The following is a 20,635-nucleotide window of genomic DNA, read 5'->3' as shown; positions in this document are numbered from 1 at the left end:
CGCCTAGAAGCTGCAGAAAACAAGTCCCATTATGCAGTAGAAATGGCATTTCCCCTTACATACACATATTAGACTAGTGACCTGTATTTATTTATACAAGGATTATCAAAAGGTAAGCTACGCTTTCAGTTATGTAGACATCGGATAGATTGCTTTTATGTGCATCCTTTAATAATGCAAAATTCTATGCATCATAACTGATCACTACAAAAATACCACACTGCTATGTCTATTTGTATAAATATTTAAGCTTTCTTGAAACTAACAATTCTAGAGATTCTTTTTCTTTGACGTCTGTATATGGCAGCCATGAGCTAGCCGCAAAATCGGCTAGCTCACAGGCAACATAGAGGTGCACTATACATGAGTGCAGTGAGCAAACCGTGTCTATCCACACCTGAGCCGCGCAGCCGTGCTGCAAAAGATAGGGCAGTCCCTATTCCTGTCCAGGTTTCCAGTGTGGCCACACAGCTCCCTATGGAGAGGGCACTCACGCCTCACCCCCGCCCCTTTCCCCAGCCGGTTTAGTGCCTATATTCACACACAACATATGAATGGGGCCTAAGTGTGTTGTTCTCTATTATTCTTCCTATTTATTAAATTGTGAATTATTCAACACTTGCAACAACCATTGCTTACAATATCACCCTTTTCACATTTTCTGTTGAATTCCTCAGCTTTGTAGGGTACTGTAGCCCTATGAACAAAACAAGCATCTCCTGTATAGTTGCCACAAATATCCTCAATGAAATCAAATGATGAATTCTATTTATTTTTTCTCTCGTCAGCGAACCCAACCTTTTGGTGAGAGCCTGCAACCAGCTGGGCCAGTTTCTACAACACAGAGAGACTAACCTGCGATATTTAGCCTTGGAAAGCATGTGTACACTGGCCAGCTCTGAATTCTCTCATGAAGCTGTAAAAACACACATCGAAACAGTCATTAATGCTCTAAAGGTGAGAGTCCAAGAGTGAGAGTTTTTTTGTTTGGGGGGGGGGGGGTTAGACATGTGGTAGTCATTTTATGCCTTTCTACTTTTCTTTCTGCTATGTTTTGCAACAGACAGAGAGAGATGTTAGCGTCCGGCAGCGAGCGGCAGATCTCCTCTATGCAATGTGTGACCGTACAAATGCAAAGCAGATTGTGTCTGAAATGCTGAGCTATCTGGAAACGGCAGATTATTCTATCCGGGAGGAGATTGTAAGTAACTAGTACTGCAGATTTAATTGAATTTATTGCAATCTCAGGCTGCACGCACACATTGCTGTTTTAGATCCTATAACTCGTTGATGGTAAGTGTGGGCGGGAACTCTCTAAGCAGACACATTATGACCCCTCTGTGCTATGAGATGCTGTGTGCTGACTAGGTGGTTAGATTATCAGGGTACAAGGTTTATCTACACCTTCATTTAGCTTTTGAACATTCTACTAGTATCTGACACATAGGAAAAAAGAGATGAGACAGATTAGAGATTAGATGAGATTGATATAACTCACAATGACACTCCAGCACTGCTACATCTAGACTGTAACACACACAGTCTATTCTGCTAAAACTTCTTCCCCTACTATAAAGACCTTTTATGCTGTCTGTAGCTTGTAGAGTAAGTCTCTGGATGATGCGGCTTGGTAGCAGATAGTGTCTATGTGAGCTGGTCTTGTAAAGCAGGGGGGAGGGATAGTCACACTGTCTCCAGCAGACGGGAACAGCTATTCATGAGAAGAATCTGCCCTGCCTGACCAGGGTCGGATCACAGCGCAACCAAAATTATAAACACCGGGACAGGTTAGGTTGAATTATATTTCTGAAATGCTGTTAAACGAGAATTAGAGACTGTGTTTGTTATCCTTAGTATATTTAAGAATAATTTTTTCGTGGGAATACCCCTTTAGTGGTAATGGCAAACTGATTTTATTTATTTTGTAAATTTTTAACTTCCTTCAAATGGATTTGTTCCACAGGTATTGAAAGTAGCCATCCTTGCTGAAAAGTATGCTGTGGATTACAGCTGGTATGTGGACACCATTCTGAACCTGATCCGTATTGCTGGAGATTATGTCAGTGAAGAAGTTTGGTACCGTGTCATCCAGATTGTGATAAACCGGGATGATGTGCAAGGTTATGCAGCCAAAACTGTATTCGAAGTAAGGGTGATGCTTTTTTTTTTTTTGTACTTTTGTGGCATAATAGGCTTTAATTTATTAAATGTTTTTATCATATAGACCTAAAATCCATAGAACTGTAACTTTGTTTAATTTTAGACTTTCCCTTCCAGTATAAAAATCTTGAGAACCTTTCTTAACCAGTTAATGCTCAGCGTCTAGATCGGAGCTGGGCCAGCATCAGAATACAGTGTCGGCTGTAACTAACATCCGAACATGGGTATTTAAACAAAAAGAAGTTTTTTTTCAGCTCACCCATTTCTTGTAGCCATGTGTTGAGAGCCGGTGCTCGGATAAACTGAGCCGATTCAGTGCATATTCGGAGGAAAAGTAGGTGAATCCAGCAACCAGGCAAAAAATATATAAAATCATAAGTATAAAACTTAGTTTTTATTTCATCCTTTTAAAAAAAAAAAAAAAGGTACCATGGTAATGACAGAAACTACGTTGACTATGATTAAGAACAGCATTTAGTTCAAAACGCGTCAGTTTATGTCATTACCACGGTACCTTTTTTTTTAAAAGGATGAAATAAAAACTAAGTTTTATACTTATGATTTACCGTATTTTCCGGACTATAAGGCGCACTTAAAAGCATTGGATTTCCATGGAAATCCAAAGTGCGCCTTATAGTCCGGTGCGCCCTATGTATGGCGCTGGGCACAGGGCAGCAGACCATACTTACATAGGTCCCCGCTACCGGAGATCTCCAGCGGGAGATCTGCTGTCTCCGGTAGCGGGGACCTATGTAAGTATGGTCCGCTGCCCTCCTCCACCTCCCCCTCACCTTCCCCGCTCACCTTCCCCGCGTTCCCCGTCGCGTCTCGGCGTCGCGTCTCGTCGCCGCGTCACGTCGGGTCTCCGCCACGCCCCCGGACCTCCGCCACGCCCCCGGCCGCCGGACCCCGCTCCTTATAGTCCGATGCGCCTTATATATGTAATTATTACATATATAAGGCGCATCGGACTAATGCGCCTTATAGTCCGGTGCGCCCTATAGGGCAGAAAATACGGTAATATATTTTTTGCCTGGTTGCTGGATTCACCTACTTTTCCCATGGGTATTTAACATGCCTGACCACCAATGAGACATGTAATACAAAAAAAACTTCTGAATCATAACATAAACCCAACATATATAGCATCACCGTGTCTGTAACTACCCGTAGAATTAAATAATCATTATGGAATCCACACAATGAAAGCTATAAAAGAAAAAAAAAAAAGTTATGATTTTTATAGATTTCATCCCACCAAAAATTATGATTTTTATAGATTTCATCCCACCAAAAATTATGATTTTTATAGATTTCATCCCACCAAAAAAAATCCAATAAAAAGTGATTTAAAAAAACATGTACTCCAGAATAATACTGTTGCAAAGTATATGCCCCGCAAAAAAACAAGCCATCAACCATCTCCATATCCAAAAAAGTAAAAATGTTATGCCACTTGGAAGACGGTGATGCAAAAATTATAGATTTTTTTTTTTCTTACGTTTTTACTAAGTTTGCTAAATAAAACCTAAAGGTGGGGCGGAGGGGGGGATCTAAGTGTGGTATCCCCGTAATCGTATTGACCCATAGAATAAAGATAACATGTTTATTTGGCAATATGGTGAACACCAAGAGTAAAAAATCAAGAACCGAATTGATGCATTTCTACTTCTACCCTAAAAAAAAAATAATTACGGTAACTTTTCAACAATAGGGATAGCTATTAACACTGGAAAATGCATCTCATTTGGTGGGATTGGGAGAAATTGCATAGCAAATTTTAAGATCGTTTTTATCTGTTGGTAATACGTTCATTTAGCCCTTAATCTTACACATTTCCAACAAAATTTGAGGGGTTAACAATCTTCCTGTTTCTGATAGTTTGAGGGGTGCAGATTTAAAAATGGGTTGATTTATTTGGGGTTCAATGTTATATGTTTAAAATTTAATAAAGACTGGTAATTATCCCCAAAATAGTAAATTCTGAAAAGACTGCTGAACCTACTATATATTATATTATATTATATTTGCAGGCTTTACAGGCCCCTGCATGTCATGAGAACATGGTTAAAGTTGGTGGTTATATCCTGGGTGAATTTGGTAACCTTATTGCTGGAGACCCTAGATCAAGGTGAGACACATAGCCTTCTATTTTCCCCTCTAAATTTAGATGTGTGGGGGTTTTTTTGTAAAAGATTTTTTGATTTTCCAAAGAAAAATAAATTTTACATACAACAGTAACGTGTCCTATTAAGTGGACAACATTTGTAGTGCATACGTGAGCTATGATAGAGGGGAGAGTATTTACCTAACTCTTACTATTGACCCACTGCCCAAGCTTTTGGGGGACAATGACATCTAAATATAGATGTTAAAGCTTATCTGCTGTTGGTGAGAACGAGTTATAAAGGCTTTTCTACGGATAACTAATGGCAGAGGTTTGATTACTGCAACACGGGTTTACAATCCCAGAATAACTGTGTGATCTTATGGAATATGGGTAAAATACAGCTTCTGATGGAGACCTTCCTATGTGGATGAATCAAATGGCTTTTTTTCATTAGTCTTTTATTTGTATGTTTATTAATGTGAATGCATGCGGCTACATGGTAGTTTTCAATTATTTTTGTTTCTCTCTGCAGCCCTCTTGTGCAGTTTAACCTCCTGCATTCTAAATTTCACCTGTGCAGTGTATCCACCCGAGCCCTTCTATTGTCCACATACATAAAGTTTATAAACCTTTTTCCGGAAACTAAACCTACTATCCAAGATGTGCTGCGCTCAGATAGTCAAATCAGAAATGCAGATGTGGAGCTTCAGCAGAGGGCAGTAGAATACCTAAAGCTCAGCTCCATTGCCAGCACAGATGTCCTGGTAAGCAGTTCTGTTTCTGCCTTATTGTGTTTGCAATGATTTGTCAAAGATTTCCGTGTCACATATGTATGTTTCACATATGCAAGTACATGTGGCAGGGTAAAGATTGTTTGTCTCATTTTTGGTTGTGTAGGCTACAGTCTTGGAAGAGATGCCCCCTTTCCCTGAAAGGGAGTCTTCTATTCTCGCAAAACTTAAGAAGAAGAAGGGACCTGGTGCTGTCAGTGAGCTTGAAGAAGGGAAAAAAGATCAGAACTCTGAAGTTAATGGCGGAGTGGAAGCGACACCAAGCACAGCAGTAAGATTCTCAATATAGGGCAGTGAAGCAGCAATAGGAGTCTGGCTTCAGACTCCACATAAAATTTGTACAAATTTTACATGCCTTTTTTCACATATTTTACCTGTTTCTGCTAAATTTTGTGTTTTTTACAGTCTACTCCTTCACCGTCTGCTGATCTCCTGAACCTGAGGAGTGCCCCTGTCACAGGATCAGCGGCACCAAGTTCTGGCAATCTCCTGGTTGATGTGTTCTCAGATACGCCATCTGCCGCTGCCTCACTAGCTCCAGGAACTGAAGAGAACTTTCTCAGGTATGGTCCTCCTGTTATTCATCACAGAACAAGTCACTTATTCTTTGTTACATGGAGTTAAAAATAAATATGTTTACTTCATTGAAAAACAATTTTGCCCAACGGGGTAAAAAAGGTCTCTGACACAACAGACCTTCATCTTTGCGGAGGAGAACTTGTGTACATACTTTTGACATGAAACAGTGTGTAGGACTGCAACACGAGCTAGAATATTCTACTAAAGGCTTTCACTGAGTCTGCCTCACTGTGTATGCTGATTACTCGGTCCATTCTCCCATTTACATTGTTGTATGTATCCTGATTTTCTGTCTGTTGACTGTCTAATTGTATGTCAGTTTCCTGTGTTTTTTTTTTTTTCCCCCTTGGTCTTTATTTTTTTTTTTTCTCTTTCTATCTTGCCGCTGGTGGGATTGTTTCTTGTCTATGTCTGTCTTTCTGTGCCTGTAATTGGATGGTGTTCAGTGACTTGGAGCCGCCATCCGGGAGTCCCTCATCTTTGTTGGTCGATGCAGCCCAGCCTGCAGAGTAAGGGCTGATTCAGTAACCTTATAGCATGTTCATACATTTTCATATTATATAGTTTTTTGTTTTCTTTTGCCACATTCTTTCTTCAAGTATAAAATGATCCTTTAAAGGGCTTGTTTGGGATTTAAAAAAAACAAAACAAAAAACAACACCACATGGCTGGGTGCGGCTATAAAACAATAACACTGTATACTCTGGTGTATACTAACACTGTATTCTGGTGTCTGATTCACAATGAAACTCAAGCTGTAGGAGACATGCGGCAGTAGAGGGGAAGGAAGTGCCAGAGGACGGTAGTGACTGATTTATGGTGGCTAATATTTAATAGCCCCCTGCTTTCATTAGTCATATGTAATTATTTTTAAAATCTTGGACTCTTTTTCTTTTATTGCCATTTCCTCTTGGGGGGAGGTGGGGATGCATGGGGCATTCTGGGCAATACAATGCTGAATGGAAATTAAAAAAAAAAAAACCTTGAGACATTGAAAAGTATTAAATGATTTATAGCAAACCATAGTATATAAAGTAAAGTAGCCATTACACAATTATGAAGGAATGAATTGTACCTGGCATCTAATTGTTGCACACTATTGATATTTAATGGGAATCTGCTAGCTCGTGTAACACCCTACAAGTGAAAACTGAATTGTACGTGGTACTTTATAAGCTTTTTAGACAAACTTTTCTGGTTCCCCAACAATCTTTCATTTAGAGAGAATTCCATTTTCCAAATGTCTGTTTTGTTTTAATTAAATGAACTACTACTTTTCCTATAGCGATGTTATGCTGTATGTGCCAGCTGCAGCCAATGTCTTGCTGGTGACTGCCATCGTCCATCGTTGGCTGCAGCATCTTGTGGAAGTTTATAAAATGCTTGGAATCCTGTATCCAGGGCCCTGTTCAGTCTGTGAAATGAAGCCACTATACAGACCAAGCTCTGCCATGTGGGTTTAACCCTTATCGTAAATCTACCATCAAAATCAAATATCCTAATCCAGGAGCCCTTACTCCTAGATCCAGGCAACATGACTGTGGTAATCTTATATTTGTTATTCAGTACCTAATTTCTTCTAAAATAAACTTTTAACGTTATGTTAATAAGCCTGAAGAGCTATGAGTATGTTACAGAATTCCTCTGTTCTGCTTTTACAATCTGTTGTTACACTGCGGCAGCATGCGTGATTCTCTCCCTCCCCTGCCTTTCCTGTAAATTCGGCAGCCGGGAGCACACAGTGGGAGGGGAGTGCTCTGTCAAAATGTTACAGCCTTTGATGCCCCCAGAGCCCTCTGATAGATTATCATTTTAAAAGTTGATTTAAGAAGGAAGGTAGCCATGAAAAACAAAATATAAGAAGATTACTACAGTCATACTACCTGGATCTATGAGTAAGTGTCCCTGCTTTATCATGCTTAATTTTGTTGGTAGGCAAGCCAGTCACGCCAATCCAATGAAATTAACAAACTATACCCTTATAATACAATCAAGTTAGTGTCATATTGACAGTGGGGACAGGAAGGCCCTGTGCTTATTGCTGCTCTACTGGCACCATTCACAGTGTTGTCATTGGTGCAGCAGAGGGCTTTTCACTCTCTGCCCACTGAAGTGTTGATGAATTGTCAGCCACTGACCTGCCAGTCTTCCTCTTGTCTGCAATGAGTATTAAAAATGCTGATAAGCTCCCCTTCCTCACTGACTGCAGTTAAGTGAAAATGCTAAACATTTAGGTCTTGAAATGCAGCTACAAAGACTATACATGTTCTTATCTCCAATGTTATACCAACTTTTGGCTTAAAAAGACAAAAATGAAAAGATTAAATCACTTAAAAGATGGTGACTGATTAAATGAAAATGGTCTGAAAATAGGCTAGGGTTAACATTGAGGTATATATTTTGATGGGTTTTAAGGGCACATCATTGCAGGCAATTCCCCCTTATTGATTTTCTATATGAATGTTTTATTGCCACCTTACATACTAAATGTAGTATTTCTACTCCTGTAGATAAATGTGTTGCATGAAGGTTTCTTCCTCCTCAGTTGCCCTTTTTCTATCACATCCTTGTGGTCTATTAATGTTGGGACTAATACTTTTTGTGTCTCTAACAAATACATTAATTTTTTTTTTCCTTTGGTTACATCCTCGTCTCTTTCCATTCTCTTCTCTCCCTCCTCGCTTTCAGCTCTGGCTCTGCTGCTTCCGAGGATCCTGCTTTACCTATCGCAGAGGCTGATGAGCTCCTAAACAAGTAAGACAGGCATGTGTACTCCTGCATGTCACCCCTGTAGGTGATCTTAACGTAGGGCCAGTTTGTTAACTAATGTGCTGTCTTCTTTTCATGTTCATATTAGTTTAAGTGGTTTTCCTGGCACTCTAACTACTAATGACCTTTTTTTTATAGTTTATTAGTGCTGACTCCAGGGATAAAGCTGTAAGCAGACAGTTCTGTCCACATATTACTAATCAATTGAATACACATGAACAGTACATCTATTTTACCTTCTGCATGTTCTATGTGTCATTTGTGGGTGTGTCAGAGCTGGCGGGTGTAGACCTAGTTGCTCTGACTGCTCCCCCTCCCCTCTGTATAAAACTTCAATGCAGTGTGACACATCTGCAAGTAAGGGGCTTCTTGCATCATCTATAACTATATGAGTCCTGTCGTGGTGTATGGTCTGTGAAATCTGGCCACCACAAAGTCAGTGATCAACAAAGCATTCAAGGCCGTGTGTTCTATGCCACCTCCATTGAGGAGTTATTGCGGATCGCTATAGAGTGCTGAACCCCTTTGTTTTTTGAGAAAAGCTGTTTTCTAGATATTAGTGGTGATTACGTTGGAGTACCGTTTTGTTATGCACTTCAATGTAGGCAGTCCAGTATTTGTTAATGCACCACTGGCATTATAATATCTCTAACTTATAACCTGGATCAGAAGTGTTTTGACCTTACCCCTGTTATTCATCATATTACAGAAATGCTCCAGCCATAACTACAATTTTGACAATACTTAACGCGTGTTTTCAACATATCTGAGCCGCGCTTTACTGTCCCAGGAAGGTTGAGTCCTGCACTGAAATGTGGTTGTCTGGTAGAAAACGAGGGCTCCAAGTATGGACCTGTTCAAAATATTCATCCGTTTTTTGTTGTAAGCCAAAGCCATGTTTGGCTGAACACACAGAGCAGGTGCAAAGCTCAGAGGGGAGTTGTTTGAAACGCCTGTTAGCTACAGACTTTCAGATCACTTGGCTAATTTGTTTCATAGATTTCCCCTTGTGGAATCTCTGTCTGCTTTTCTTTATGTGTCCCCATGATGGCAGCACTTCTGTTCCTTGCATGTACATGTATCAACATGTGTAGATTCCACCTCCTTTGGTCTCCCAAATGTATTGTTGCTCACTGGATAATATAACGCTTTGTTGTTGCTCTTTTAGATTTGTGTGTAAGAATAATGGTGTCCTGTTTGAGAACCAACTTTTGCAGATTGGAGTAAAGTCTGAATTCCGACAAAACCTTGGTAAGCAGTGATAATAGAAGCCGAAAAGTTCAAATTGACTTTTCAAATAAGTTGTCTATTATTTCTTCTGCATGCTTCTTTTCCATTAGGTAACTGTATTTTCTTTTTGTTTTTAGGTCGCATGTATCTGTTCTATGGTAACAAAACATCTGTACAGTTCCAGAGCTTTACTCCTAATGTATCGTATCCAGGTGACCTACAGAATCATATCCTTTTATGAAGTCAGTTTACTAATAAGTTTTATAGGGGTTTCCCTATTGTAACCAGTAATGTATCGATATCTGAGGTATAGGTTTATTCACCTTTAGCTGTAATATATTCTGTTTTTGTTTGATAATTGCAGGAATCATTTTCAGTAGATGACTAAATGTGTCAGTTTTCTCTCCTTGGCTACTCATACCTTTTTTGCTATTCAGTTTTTGCAACTTGTAATTGGGCCTCAGGGGCTCTTGTCTACATCACAGAAGCCCCTTCTAGCTCAGTTGTCTGCTAGTTATTCACAGATCTATTCTGCATTTCTGCCCACCTCCTCACTCTCAAAATGGATGTGTGAATAATTACCAGACGATGGAGCCAGGAGTGGCTTCTGTGATGTAGCCAGGAGTGGCTTCTGTGATGTAGCCAGGAGTGGCTTCTGTGATGTAGCCAGGAGTGGCTTCTGTGATGTAGCCAGGAGTGGCTTCTGTGATGTAGCCAGGAGTGGCTTCTGTGATGTAGCCAGGAGTGGCTTCTGTGATGTAGCCAGGAGTGGCTTCTGTGATGTAGCCAGGAGTGGCTTCTGTGATGTAGCCAGGAGTGGCTTCTGTGATGTAGCCAGGAGTGGCTTCTGTGATGTAGCCAGGAGTGGCTTCTGTGATGTAGCCAGGAGTGGCTTCTGTGATGTAGCCAGGAGTGGCTTCTGTGATGTAGCCAGGAGTGGCTTCTGTGATGTAGCCAGGAGTGGCTTCTGTGATGTAGCCAGGAGTGGCTTCTGTGATGTAGCCAGGAGTGGCTTCTGTGATGTAGCCAGGAGTGGCTTCTGTGATGTAGCCAGGAGTGGCTTCTGTGATGTAGCCAGGAGTGGCTTCTGTGATGTAGCCAGGAGTGGCTTCTGTGATGTAGCCAGGAGTGGCTTCTGTGATGTAGCCAGGAGTGGCTTCTGTGATGTAGCCAGGAGTGGCTTCTGTGATGTAGCCAGGAGTGGCTTCTGTGATGTAGCCAGGAGTGGCTTCTGTGATGTAGCCAGGAGTGGCTTCTGTGATGTAGCCAGGAGTGGCTTCTGTGATGTAGCCAGGAGTGGCTTCTGTGATGTAGCCAGGAGCGGCTTCTGTGATGTAGCCAGGAGCGGCTTCTGTGATGTAGCCAGGAGCGGCTTCTGTGATGTAGCCAGGAGCGGCTTCTGTGATGTAGCCAGGAGCGGCTTCTGTGATGTAGCCAGGAGCGGCTTCTGTGATGTAGCCAGGAGCGGCTTCTGTGATGTAGCCAGGAGCGGCTTCTGTGATGTAGCCAGGAGCCCCTGAGTCCCATTTGCATAATTTTAAAATGCATTTCTCTCAAAATGAAGCTATTAGACGCAAAAAGAACAACTGATCCTGTTTCAGGAGGCACACCCCTAGCATGTGTACGTGCTGAATCCACTCAATCCATGTGGTAGATGTCCTTTAGATGCAGTTTCATGGGAGAGGTTTCCTTTAATCTGCATCAGAGGAGGGGGCTATCCTCTCCGTACAACTTTAAATTTATGGCCAATGGCCCCATATTTTCTTCTTTAGGGATAAGAAATTGCATGCAAGATCTGCAGGTATCTGTAAATGTAGCAAGGATATAAGGAATCTACAGTACCTGAGACATAAGGGAGATTGAACATGATTGTCGTACCAGGAGAATCGTTGTGTAGTGTTTCTTAACATCCAGCATTACAGCTCAATATTCAGACTAAGCCAGTGGACCCGATGGTGGAAGGAGGAGCACAAGTTCAGCAGGTGTTGAACATTGAATGCTTATCAGACTTTGATGATGCGCCTCTCATTAATATAAAGTTCAGGTAGTACATCTACAGTTTGTGATTGCTAACACAGGATGTTTTTGATCACAAGTACTTCAATGTTGTCTTTGTCTTCTGTAGGTATGGAGGAACATTACAAAACATTACACTGAAACTGCCGATTACCATCAACAAGTTCTTCCAAGCAACCGAGATGCCATCCCAGGACTTTTTCCAGCGCTGGAAACAACTTAGCCTGTAATTGAGACTATTAATTCTACAATACAATGTTTAATATTTGTATAAGCATTTTTGCTGTCCTCAAGTAAAACTAAAGAGGTTCCTGTACTCTTCTCATTGGATACATATTTGAGTTTTTTCAAACTTAGGACATTATCCAAAATTGTACCTACGGAGGCGTCCCGGATCAACACATAATAATCCCCCCAAAAATAGTGGCCCTCTAATTCAAAAAAGGCTATTGCAATAACAGTCCATTTAAAAATCATCACTTTATATTAAAATAATAAAAAAATATATTATTTGCAAGCCATAAAAAAATGTATGCAAGTGTAAGAATGTATAGCCATAAGAGACCACTAGGTGTCAGCAGAAATCCACAAAAACAAGTGTTTTAATGAAAACCTATATGGAAAACCATGCCTGCTGTATCTAACCGGCCAGGAAAATTTTTAACACAATGATGTACGTCCTAAAGATTAAATAAATGAATTCCCTTCTTACAATGTACTAGTGGCAACTCCGTTGGATCCTTGTGTGCGCCCAGGGCACTCTTAGTCTCTGGCTTCTCAGGAGGCACGTTTTATGGCTTCTTCTATTTGGTCTTGAAAGTAATATATATTTTTTTTATTACTGTGCCTCAATAAAGTGATTGGTTTATGTATAGTCTGTTCTTGCAATAGCCTTTTTTGCGGTTAAGCTACTATTTTTGGAGAGATTAATATTTGAGTATTAGTCCACTGCGGAAAGGATGCTTGTGCTGTCTCCTTGTACAAGGTGGCTCACAGAGGTAGCAATAGCACTTTGAAAGCATTCCTTTTTTTTTTTTTCTTTTTTTTTCTTTTTTTTTTTTCAAAAAAACAGCTTATTGTGCACACAAGAACATTAGAAACAATAAAAAGACACAATTACAAAAAGCGTAATTTTATTGCACATTAAAACTCAATACAAAAAATAGTAAATATAATAATGACCTCACCTGTTTGTTGAACTGTAGATAGTGTTTTTTTGGTTTTTTTTTCATTTTGCACAAGAAGTACCGAGCCCACTAACAGTGCCTTCCTCATTTACAGGCCACAACAAGAAGCACAGAAGATTTTTAAGGCCAACCACCCCATGGACTCTGAAGTGACAAAAGCAAAGGTAAGTTTTGTGCTTGTGTATTTTTTCACCTCTTCTTATTTCTTGAATAAGCTGGACTGTAGTGAGCTTGGTTATTTTGTTACTCGGCAATGTGCTTACCACTCTGGTTGTCAATGACACATAAAAACTTTTAAAAAAGGCACAAAAACTGCTTTTTACCACTGTAAAATCTCGGTATAATAATGGACTTTCTCTTTTGGGTGATTGCCTCTTGTACTCATAGAAGTTTTTCTTGTCTTACCTAGTTATTAGGCTTTGGCACAGCACTACTAGAAAATGTGGATCCTAATCCAGACAACTATGTTGGCGCTGGCATCATCCAGACAAAGTCTGTACAAGTGGGATGCTTGCTTCGTTTAGAACCCAATATCCAAGCTCAGGTAAGATGAGTTACACCCGGTGGTCTTCTGGTAAACTTTTGACAAAACTTAGAGACTTAAAAGTAATAGTTTCAATTTCAGAATAGCTGTGTTTTAAGATTAAAACCGCCTTTACTAATAACTTTTTCATACTATGGTGTATCAAGTGTCATTTTTGCAATGAGGGCTGATTTTTTTTATTGCTGCCATTTTAAGGACTGTGCGCCCTTTTGATCACTTTTTATCAAATGTTTTATGTGATGTAAAATGGTGTCAAAGTAGTGTTTCGGACATTTTGGTGCTATTTTCCAGTAGAAGGTTCACTGCCGGCAATAACTGTTTTTATATTTGGATCTGGCATTTTGTGATGCAGCGATATTAACCTGTTTGATTTTTAATGTTTATTACGTTTTATATTAGTTCTAGGGAAGTGGGGTGATTTGAATTTTTAGATTTTTTTTTTTTTTTACTTATTTTTTCTCTAGGGTTAACCCTTGATTTTCCTAATATGGCATCTTTACACAGTATTCATTACAATGAGCCACTGATATATAAATAAAGATTATTATTCATATTTTAATGTAAAAAATAAAGAAACTTTAAAAAAAAAAAAGAAAAACAAATAAAATCATAAACCTGTTTGGTATTGTGCCCAAATATCCTAAAAGCGTTTTTTTTCATTAGCATTTTCTTCCAGCTTCCCAATAATGGGCATGGAATATGAAATGCCGCCTCTAAGAAGTACAACTTGCTAGGCATATAAACCCTCACACTGTTTTGTAAAAGTAAAAATAAGAAAGCTATGGATTTTTAAAGACAGGGAGTGAAAATGGAGACGCAAAAAAACAAAAATGACTTGTGTGTTTTGGAAATCATTGCTTATCAGATGGGTCTCTTATCTCAAAAAGAGCTCTCTACACAGTGCTTGGGTCTCTGTGATCGCCTATACAGGCAGTCCCCGGGTTACGTACAAGATAGGTTCTGCAGGTTTGTTCTTAAGTTGAATTTGTATGTAAGTCGGAACTGTATACTTTATAATTGTAGCTCCAGTCAAAATTTTTGGTCTCTGTGACCATTGGATTTTTATAAAGGATTAACAATAAATCTTAATTGCAGACACCTTTTTAATACCCGTTATAGCCGATTATTGTAGCCTATGACTAAAGTACAGTAAATTACCAATTACCAGAGGTCCACTTGTAACTAGGGGTCGACTGTAAGTCAGGTGTCCTTAAGTAGGGGACTGCCTGTAATCTTCTAGTGGGCAAATTTATAAATAAGTCTTCAGTTTCATGGCAACACTACCCCAGAAGAAATGAAGCATCTCACAGTGCCCACTCACTCTCCACACCTACTGCAGAACAAAAAACACTGGGCTCTTAAAGGGGTTGCCCACTTTACTTTATGAGGGGCCAGATATTGGGTAATTTTCCAGTAAACATCTATTAAAAGTTCTGCACCACTTTCTTGATATGTGAAGTGAAGCCTCCTGTCTTTTACCTCATCAGCCAGACATTCCTGTCCATAAAATGACTGCAGATGGAGGGTCATGTGATCTCTGTCTGTCCACGACCATATTTGAATACAAGTTCAAGGTTCTGGCAAGTTGATTGTCCATCATTCTGTGGCCATTTTATGGACAGAGATGTCTGGCTGATGAGGTAAAAGACAGGAGGCTTCACTTCACATATCAAGAAAGCAATGCAGCACTATTACTAGATGTACAGTATATTGGTAAATTACCTAATACCCTGCCCCCACACTTACAAAACACAATACATAAAACATGAGGTAAAGAGGCCAACCCCTTTAAGCTTGATAGTTAGGGCAGGGCATAAGCACATTTGGAATGGAACTGTCTCCTATATATTCATTTGTGTGCAATGTTCTTGGGTTTGGTATCTGCTGACTTGAGACTAGAAAATAGTTTTCAACAAGAGATTACAAGTTGTCCCTGTCTTTTCCTTTTTAGATGTACCGACTTACATTGAGGACCAGCAAAGAAAGTGTTTCCAAGCACCTATGTGAGCTCCTGTCCAAGCAGTTTTAAGCCAACACAAATGTGATTGCTAAAGACAGTAAAACTGGCAAACACTACAAGGAGGGTTCACCATGCATCAAGAAAATGTGTGTCCGTGTGCATGTGATGGCGGGGGGTTTCTGCCTATCTCCACAGATTGTCTTTATTTTGTGTGTGTGTGCGCGGTCCATGTCCAGTAAAGTCTAAAAGACTTTTGAACTTGTAAAAAGAAAAACCAAGACAAGGCTAACTATTAATATTCTTATCGTCATATGAAGTGTGGTTGTTCTACTAGATTTTGTTGTTCTTGCTGTGACTATACATTTACTAGACTGAAAGGGATACATGAAGTCGAGGACCCTCAGAAAAGCAGACATGGGGTACCTCTCTCCATGCCACCTGTGGATAAGGGATCACAAGTCAGCATGCTGACCCACAGGCATGGCACTTGCTGAACAGTGGAAATGCTGTTTATCAGAAGGATGCAATGAGAAAACCCTGGAGGTTATCACATTACTGAGATGTAGATGTGAAGCCTAAAGCAAAAGTCTTCTGTATTCTTCCTTTAGAGCTCCCCATGTGCTCTCTTTTTATGTCTTGAAAGTCCTCTTCTCAAAGAGAAGTTCAGTAAAGGGTGATCTGCATTTCAGCACTTCCTATCATTAAGCTTTGATGTAGAACGAGTGATAGAAGGAAGGTGACCAGGGTTTGCTCAAGATTTATGACGGGTCCTTTTTTTTTTTTTTAATATTCATAGTATCCTGAAAAGATGTTTCTTAAAAACTTTGCCAAACTTCAGTGTGGGAATTCCATGGGATACCTCTAGAAGGGAAAGTCACTGCCACAAATATGCAAGACCATCTCTTCTGTCCATTGGGTCTGTCTGCGCAGTGAACTAGTGTTTTCAAGTGAGGAGTCCTCAGTCTGTCCTAGTAATAATGAGTATTGCTGTACATTGCGGCCTTGTTGCTTAGATGAACCCCCGCAGTTCCTTGTATGTTTTTATGTCCATGCGGTCATGTCTGTTTTTTGTTGAAGCATTCCATGCCTTTGTATTGTATCCAGTGATTTCACACTGATCTTTTACCTCGTATTGTCATTCCAAGTATGCACAAATGAATGTCTGACCCATCCCTGTCTGGGGATTTTAAATCCTTACATCAAACTTTTGAAGGTGGTGCACATATCCTAGTTTTTAGTCAGAAGTACGAGCCCCGCATTGTAACAAGAAATGGAAGCTCAATGTCACGTTCTCGTATCCATCTCGTAACGAGTTGCTGCAGGTTATCTCATTTACCTCCCCTTGAAGGTCATTAAAACCTGCCATGCAATTTATTGCTTATTTAGTTTTATTCTCATTTATGGCTTGTAATTGCCACTTTTTTTTTCTTTTTAGGTGGGCATTTTACCTGCCAGTGTATATAGGTATATATAAATATATAAGATATTATATAAATGTTAATACATAATCAAGAGGTACACAGATAATGTCAAAAATTACATCCATGCACATCCCGGAATTAGACTTCACACACAACCAGCCCGGTGAAACAGTCACTCGCCCAGCAGCCACTTGCTCTTCAAGAGGCCGGTTTGATCCTGTAGTCCTGGGATTCCACAGCACAGAGTGGTCATGCGCCTTTGCCATCAACACTGTAGAAAAGATACTACTGTTTTGGCACTATCACATTGCCCATTTATTACCAGTACAGTTTTGAGAATGACACAAATATTATATTTGCACATGATCTGTTGCCCTCTGGTTTTTATGTGTGTTTGTCAGATGTTTTTATCACATACAGAAATACAAGTGCAATCATATTATGAGTAACAAAAGCTTTTATTGACAGTTAGAATGAGGTAATGCAGCAAGTCAATATTTGCAGTGTTGATCCTTCTGAACCTCTGCAATTCTCCCTGGAAGCTCTCGATCAACTTCTGGACCAAATCCTGACTGATAGCAGTCCATTTTTGCACAATCAATGCTTGCATTTTGTCATAATTTGTTGGTTTTTGTTTGTCCACCCGTCTCTTGATGACTGACCACAAGTTCTCAATGGGAATAAGATCTGGGGAGTTTCCGGGCCGTGGACCCAAAATCTCTGTTTTGTTCCCATTTAGTTATCACCTTTGCTTTATGGCAAGGTGCTCCATCATGCTGGAAAAGGCATTGTTGATCACCAGACTGCTCTGGGTCGGTTGGGAGAAGTTGCTCTTGGAGGTCATTCTGGTCCCATTCTTTATTCATGGATGTGTTTTTAGGCAAGACTGTGAGAGGGCCGTTTCCCTTGGCTGAGAAGCAACCCCACACATGAATGGTTGCAGGATGCTTTACAGTTGGCATGAGACAAGACTGGTGGTATCGCTCACTTTGTCTTCTCCCAACCAGCTGTTTTCCAGATGTTCCAAACAATTGGAAAGGGGATTCATCAGAGAAAATGACTTCACCCCAGTCCTCAGCAGTCCACTCCCTGTACCTTTTGCAGAATATCAGTCTGTCCCTGATGTTTTTCTGTAGAGAAGTGGCTTCTTTACTGCCCTCCTTGACACCAGGCCTTGCTCCAAGAGTCTCCGCCTCACACCTGCCTGCTGCCATTCCTGAGCAAGCTCTGCACTGCTGGTAGTCCAATCCCAAAGCTGAAACACACTTGAGACGGTCCTGGCACTTGTTGGTCCTTCTTGGCCGCCCTGGAGCCTTTTTGGCTACAATGGAACCTCTCTCCTTGAATTCCTTGATGATGCAATAGATTGCACCTCAGTCATCAATCTTTCTAGCTGCGATACTCTTCCCTGTTAGGCCAGTTTTGTCCAGTGCAATAATGACTGCATGTGTTTCTTTAGAGATGGTTAAACACATGGTTAACAGAAGAGAAACAATGATTCCAAGCACTGTGGTGTGATTCTTACTTAATCATGACAGATTGATCTCCAGCCCTGTCCTCATCAACACCCACACCTGTGTTACTGAAACGATGTTAGCTGCTCCTTTTAAGGCAGGCCTGCAAAGAAGTTGAAATGTGTTCATTTTCTAGGCAAATATTGACTTTGCAATTAATTGCTGTTAAGCTGATCACTCTATATAACATTCTGGAGTATATGTAATTTGCCATTATAAAACCTGATGCAGTAGACTTTGTAAAAATTAACATTTGTATCATTCTCAAAACTTTTGGCCATGACTGTACATGCACGGGCTGTGCCTAGGAGAGATCTGGTTGATATTTGCAGCTGTGGGAAACCCTTGGGCTGCATTCACACTGCCGTTGCCCGCCCGTACCTTAGCGGGCAACGGCAGTGCACGGGGAGAGGAGGAGGTGAGCACAGCTCACAACCGCCCCTCTCTATAGAGATACATGGCGCACGGCGCCATATTACGGGAAAAGATAGGACATGTCCTATCTTTTTCCCGGGTATGGTGCCGCACGTGTGCAGCAACGTACCGCTCGCGTAGGGTGCCGTGCACCCATTGCCGTCTATGGATGACGTTTATCGGCCGTATATACGTCCTCCATACGGTAGTGTGAATGTAGCCTTAAAGTGGTTTGTCTTTTTTATTGTTTTTATTTCTTTGTAACGAAGTTGCTTTGTTTCAGCATTAGAGATGAGCGAACTTGATGAGCGAATTCTGCTGCCTGACCCTGATGTATTGCCAGATTGGTGCCCAAACTGCAAATCTGGCAATTGATCGTCCCTAGTAACTAGCCTTTTCTATGATTGGCAAGATGGAGTTCCATTGGCAAATGAACGCCAGTAGTCATAGCTATGGTTGGCTAGAAGGAGTTCCCCTGGCCAATAATAGCCATGGCTAGTAGTTGTGATGGGGGACGTTTATTTGCCAGACTGGTTGTTCGACTGGCAATACCCCCGGGGGTAGTGTCCAAATGCAGACATCAAGTCCACTCCTCTCCATTCAGCAGTCTGTGTTCACAGTATATTGTGCACCAAAAAAGTGATTGCTTGGAAATTGTTCCATACGCTGCTTTTATCAAAAAGACAATCTGTTGAATATTTTGGTCCTCAGGGGGCCTATGGATCCTATCCAAACATTCTGAAAAACGCTTAGAAATCTATCCACCATAGTTCATCTGTTATAATGCTATTTATAACATTAGTCCTGTGTATGGGTTGTATCTGGTATTGGAGTTATAATTGGCTTGACCAGATGACATACCTAGAGGTTATACCCCAAAGCCTGTGAAAGAATCAAACTTTTTTTTTTTTTTTCATTTAACCTTTATAAAAATGTATCCCCTCTTTCCTCCATTTTTTAGCAGTGGTGGCCTTTAAATGGCTGGATAAAAGACACCAGCTTCTTTTGTTATCCTGACATTGCTCACATGCTTTTGAGGGCAATAGGAGTCAGTTCAGTTATTTTCTTTTCAGCTTTTATTACCTTTTATTTTATTATTATTTTTTTTTATAATGTGGTTATGAAGTGTGGTTCTCGCTGGTGCTGTTCCTTACTTTGTGTAGTGCACTTCTAGTTAAAACGGCTCCTGAGAGTGTGTGTAGCTGCATATGGATGTATTGCTGAAGCTTAGTGTGTTCTGTATCATATTAGACTTACATATTTTCTATCTGTATTTTATAAACTGTATTATTTCCACCCAAAGTCCTGGAATAAAAGGTTGAGCCATGGAATCCTTTTTATTTTTTTCGACAATTAGTGATTTGTGCTAAAATTGTTGGTAATAACGTTTGAAGTTTGCATCAAGGTTGAGAGACCATAGTGGAAAAACTTTCGCAAACATCACTTCTGTTTTGTCCATCCATCCGACTACAATTTTTATGTTACGAGCAAGGCTGAACATGTGCTTGCTTATCTCCTCTGGAAACTACTGACCTTAATACTGCTTAGTGGTGTAGACGGGGGCGTAACTTGGAGAGGCAGATTTCGGAATGGTGCCCCCTTTTCCCGCTTAAAAATATACATATTGCACTCCTCAACATGCCTATGTACATACATTTCTACATTCATATACACATTTACACTCTTATACACATATAGAGCATATACACATCACATATACACACGGTGCCTTATACAGATGTACAGTATTTATACACACATACAGTATATACACCATATAAACCTCACAGATACAAGCATGAGGCTCACGAGCCAGATGAATCTTTTGATGGCTTCTCAGACAGGGCTCCAATCTGGCAATAGGATGGATGCGTGCGTGCGCCGCGCTCCTACAGGCTGCGCGCGGTACACGCTGGTATTGGTAGTTTTCGGCTGGTGTT

General features: G+C 40.5%; 1 protein-coding gene across 4 annotated transcripts in view; it reads left to right on the top strand.

Annotated features, from left to right (window-relative positions):
- The window catches only part of AP2A1 (adaptor related protein complex 2 subunit alpha 1), a 44,961-nt gene extending 24,935 nt beyond the window's left edge, over positions 1 to 20,026 (top strand). For 2 of the 4 annotated variants that reach the window (XM_072110290.1, XM_072110287.1), the window contains exons 9-24: positions 789 to 957; positions 1,064 to 1,201; positions 1,964 to 2,146; positions 4,194 to 4,291; positions 4,803 to 5,034; positions 5,168 to 5,332; positions 5,467 to 5,624; positions 6,087 to 6,149; positions 8,329 to 8,394; positions 9,578 to 9,660; positions 9,777 to 9,867; positions 11,561 to 11,683; positions 11,765 to 11,881; positions 12,937 to 13,006; positions 13,252 to 13,386; positions 15,338 to 20,026. In XM_072110290.1, the coding sequence (XP_071966391.1) occupies positions 789 to 957; positions 1,064 to 1,201; positions 1,964 to 2,146; positions 4,194 to 4,291; positions 4,803 to 5,034; positions 5,168 to 5,332; positions 5,467 to 5,624; positions 6,087 to 6,149; positions 8,329 to 8,394; positions 9,578 to 9,660; positions 9,777 to 9,867; positions 11,561 to 11,683; positions 11,765 to 11,881; positions 12,937 to 13,006; positions 13,252 to 13,386; positions 15,338 to 15,415 (1,969 nt within the window). In that variant the 3' untranslated portion in view covers positions 15,416 to 20,026. The remainder of the gene's footprint in view (positions 1 to 788; positions 958 to 1,063; positions 1,202 to 1,963; positions 2,147 to 4,193; positions 4,292 to 4,802; positions 5,035 to 5,167; positions 5,333 to 5,466; positions 5,625 to 6,086; positions 6,150 to 8,328; positions 8,395 to 9,577; positions 9,661 to 9,776; positions 9,868 to 11,560; positions 11,684 to 11,764; positions 11,882 to 12,936; positions 13,007 to 13,251; positions 13,387 to 15,337) is intronic. The other 2 variants (XM_072110288.1, XM_072110289.1) reach the window with 2 other exon arrangements.
- The last annotated feature ends 609 nt before the right edge of the window (positions 20,027 to 20,635 follow it).

The sequence above is a fragment of the Engystomops pustulosus genome, chromosome 6 (assembly GCF_040894005.1).
Source record: "Engystomops pustulosus chromosome 6, aEngPut4.maternal, whole genome shotgun sequence".
Taxonomy (NCBI): Eukaryota; Metazoa; Chordata; class Amphibia; order Anura; family Leptodactylidae; genus Engystomops; species Engystomops pustulosus.
Note: the sequence above shows the minus strand (reverse complement) of the source record. Positions and strands in the feature narration are given on the sequence as shown.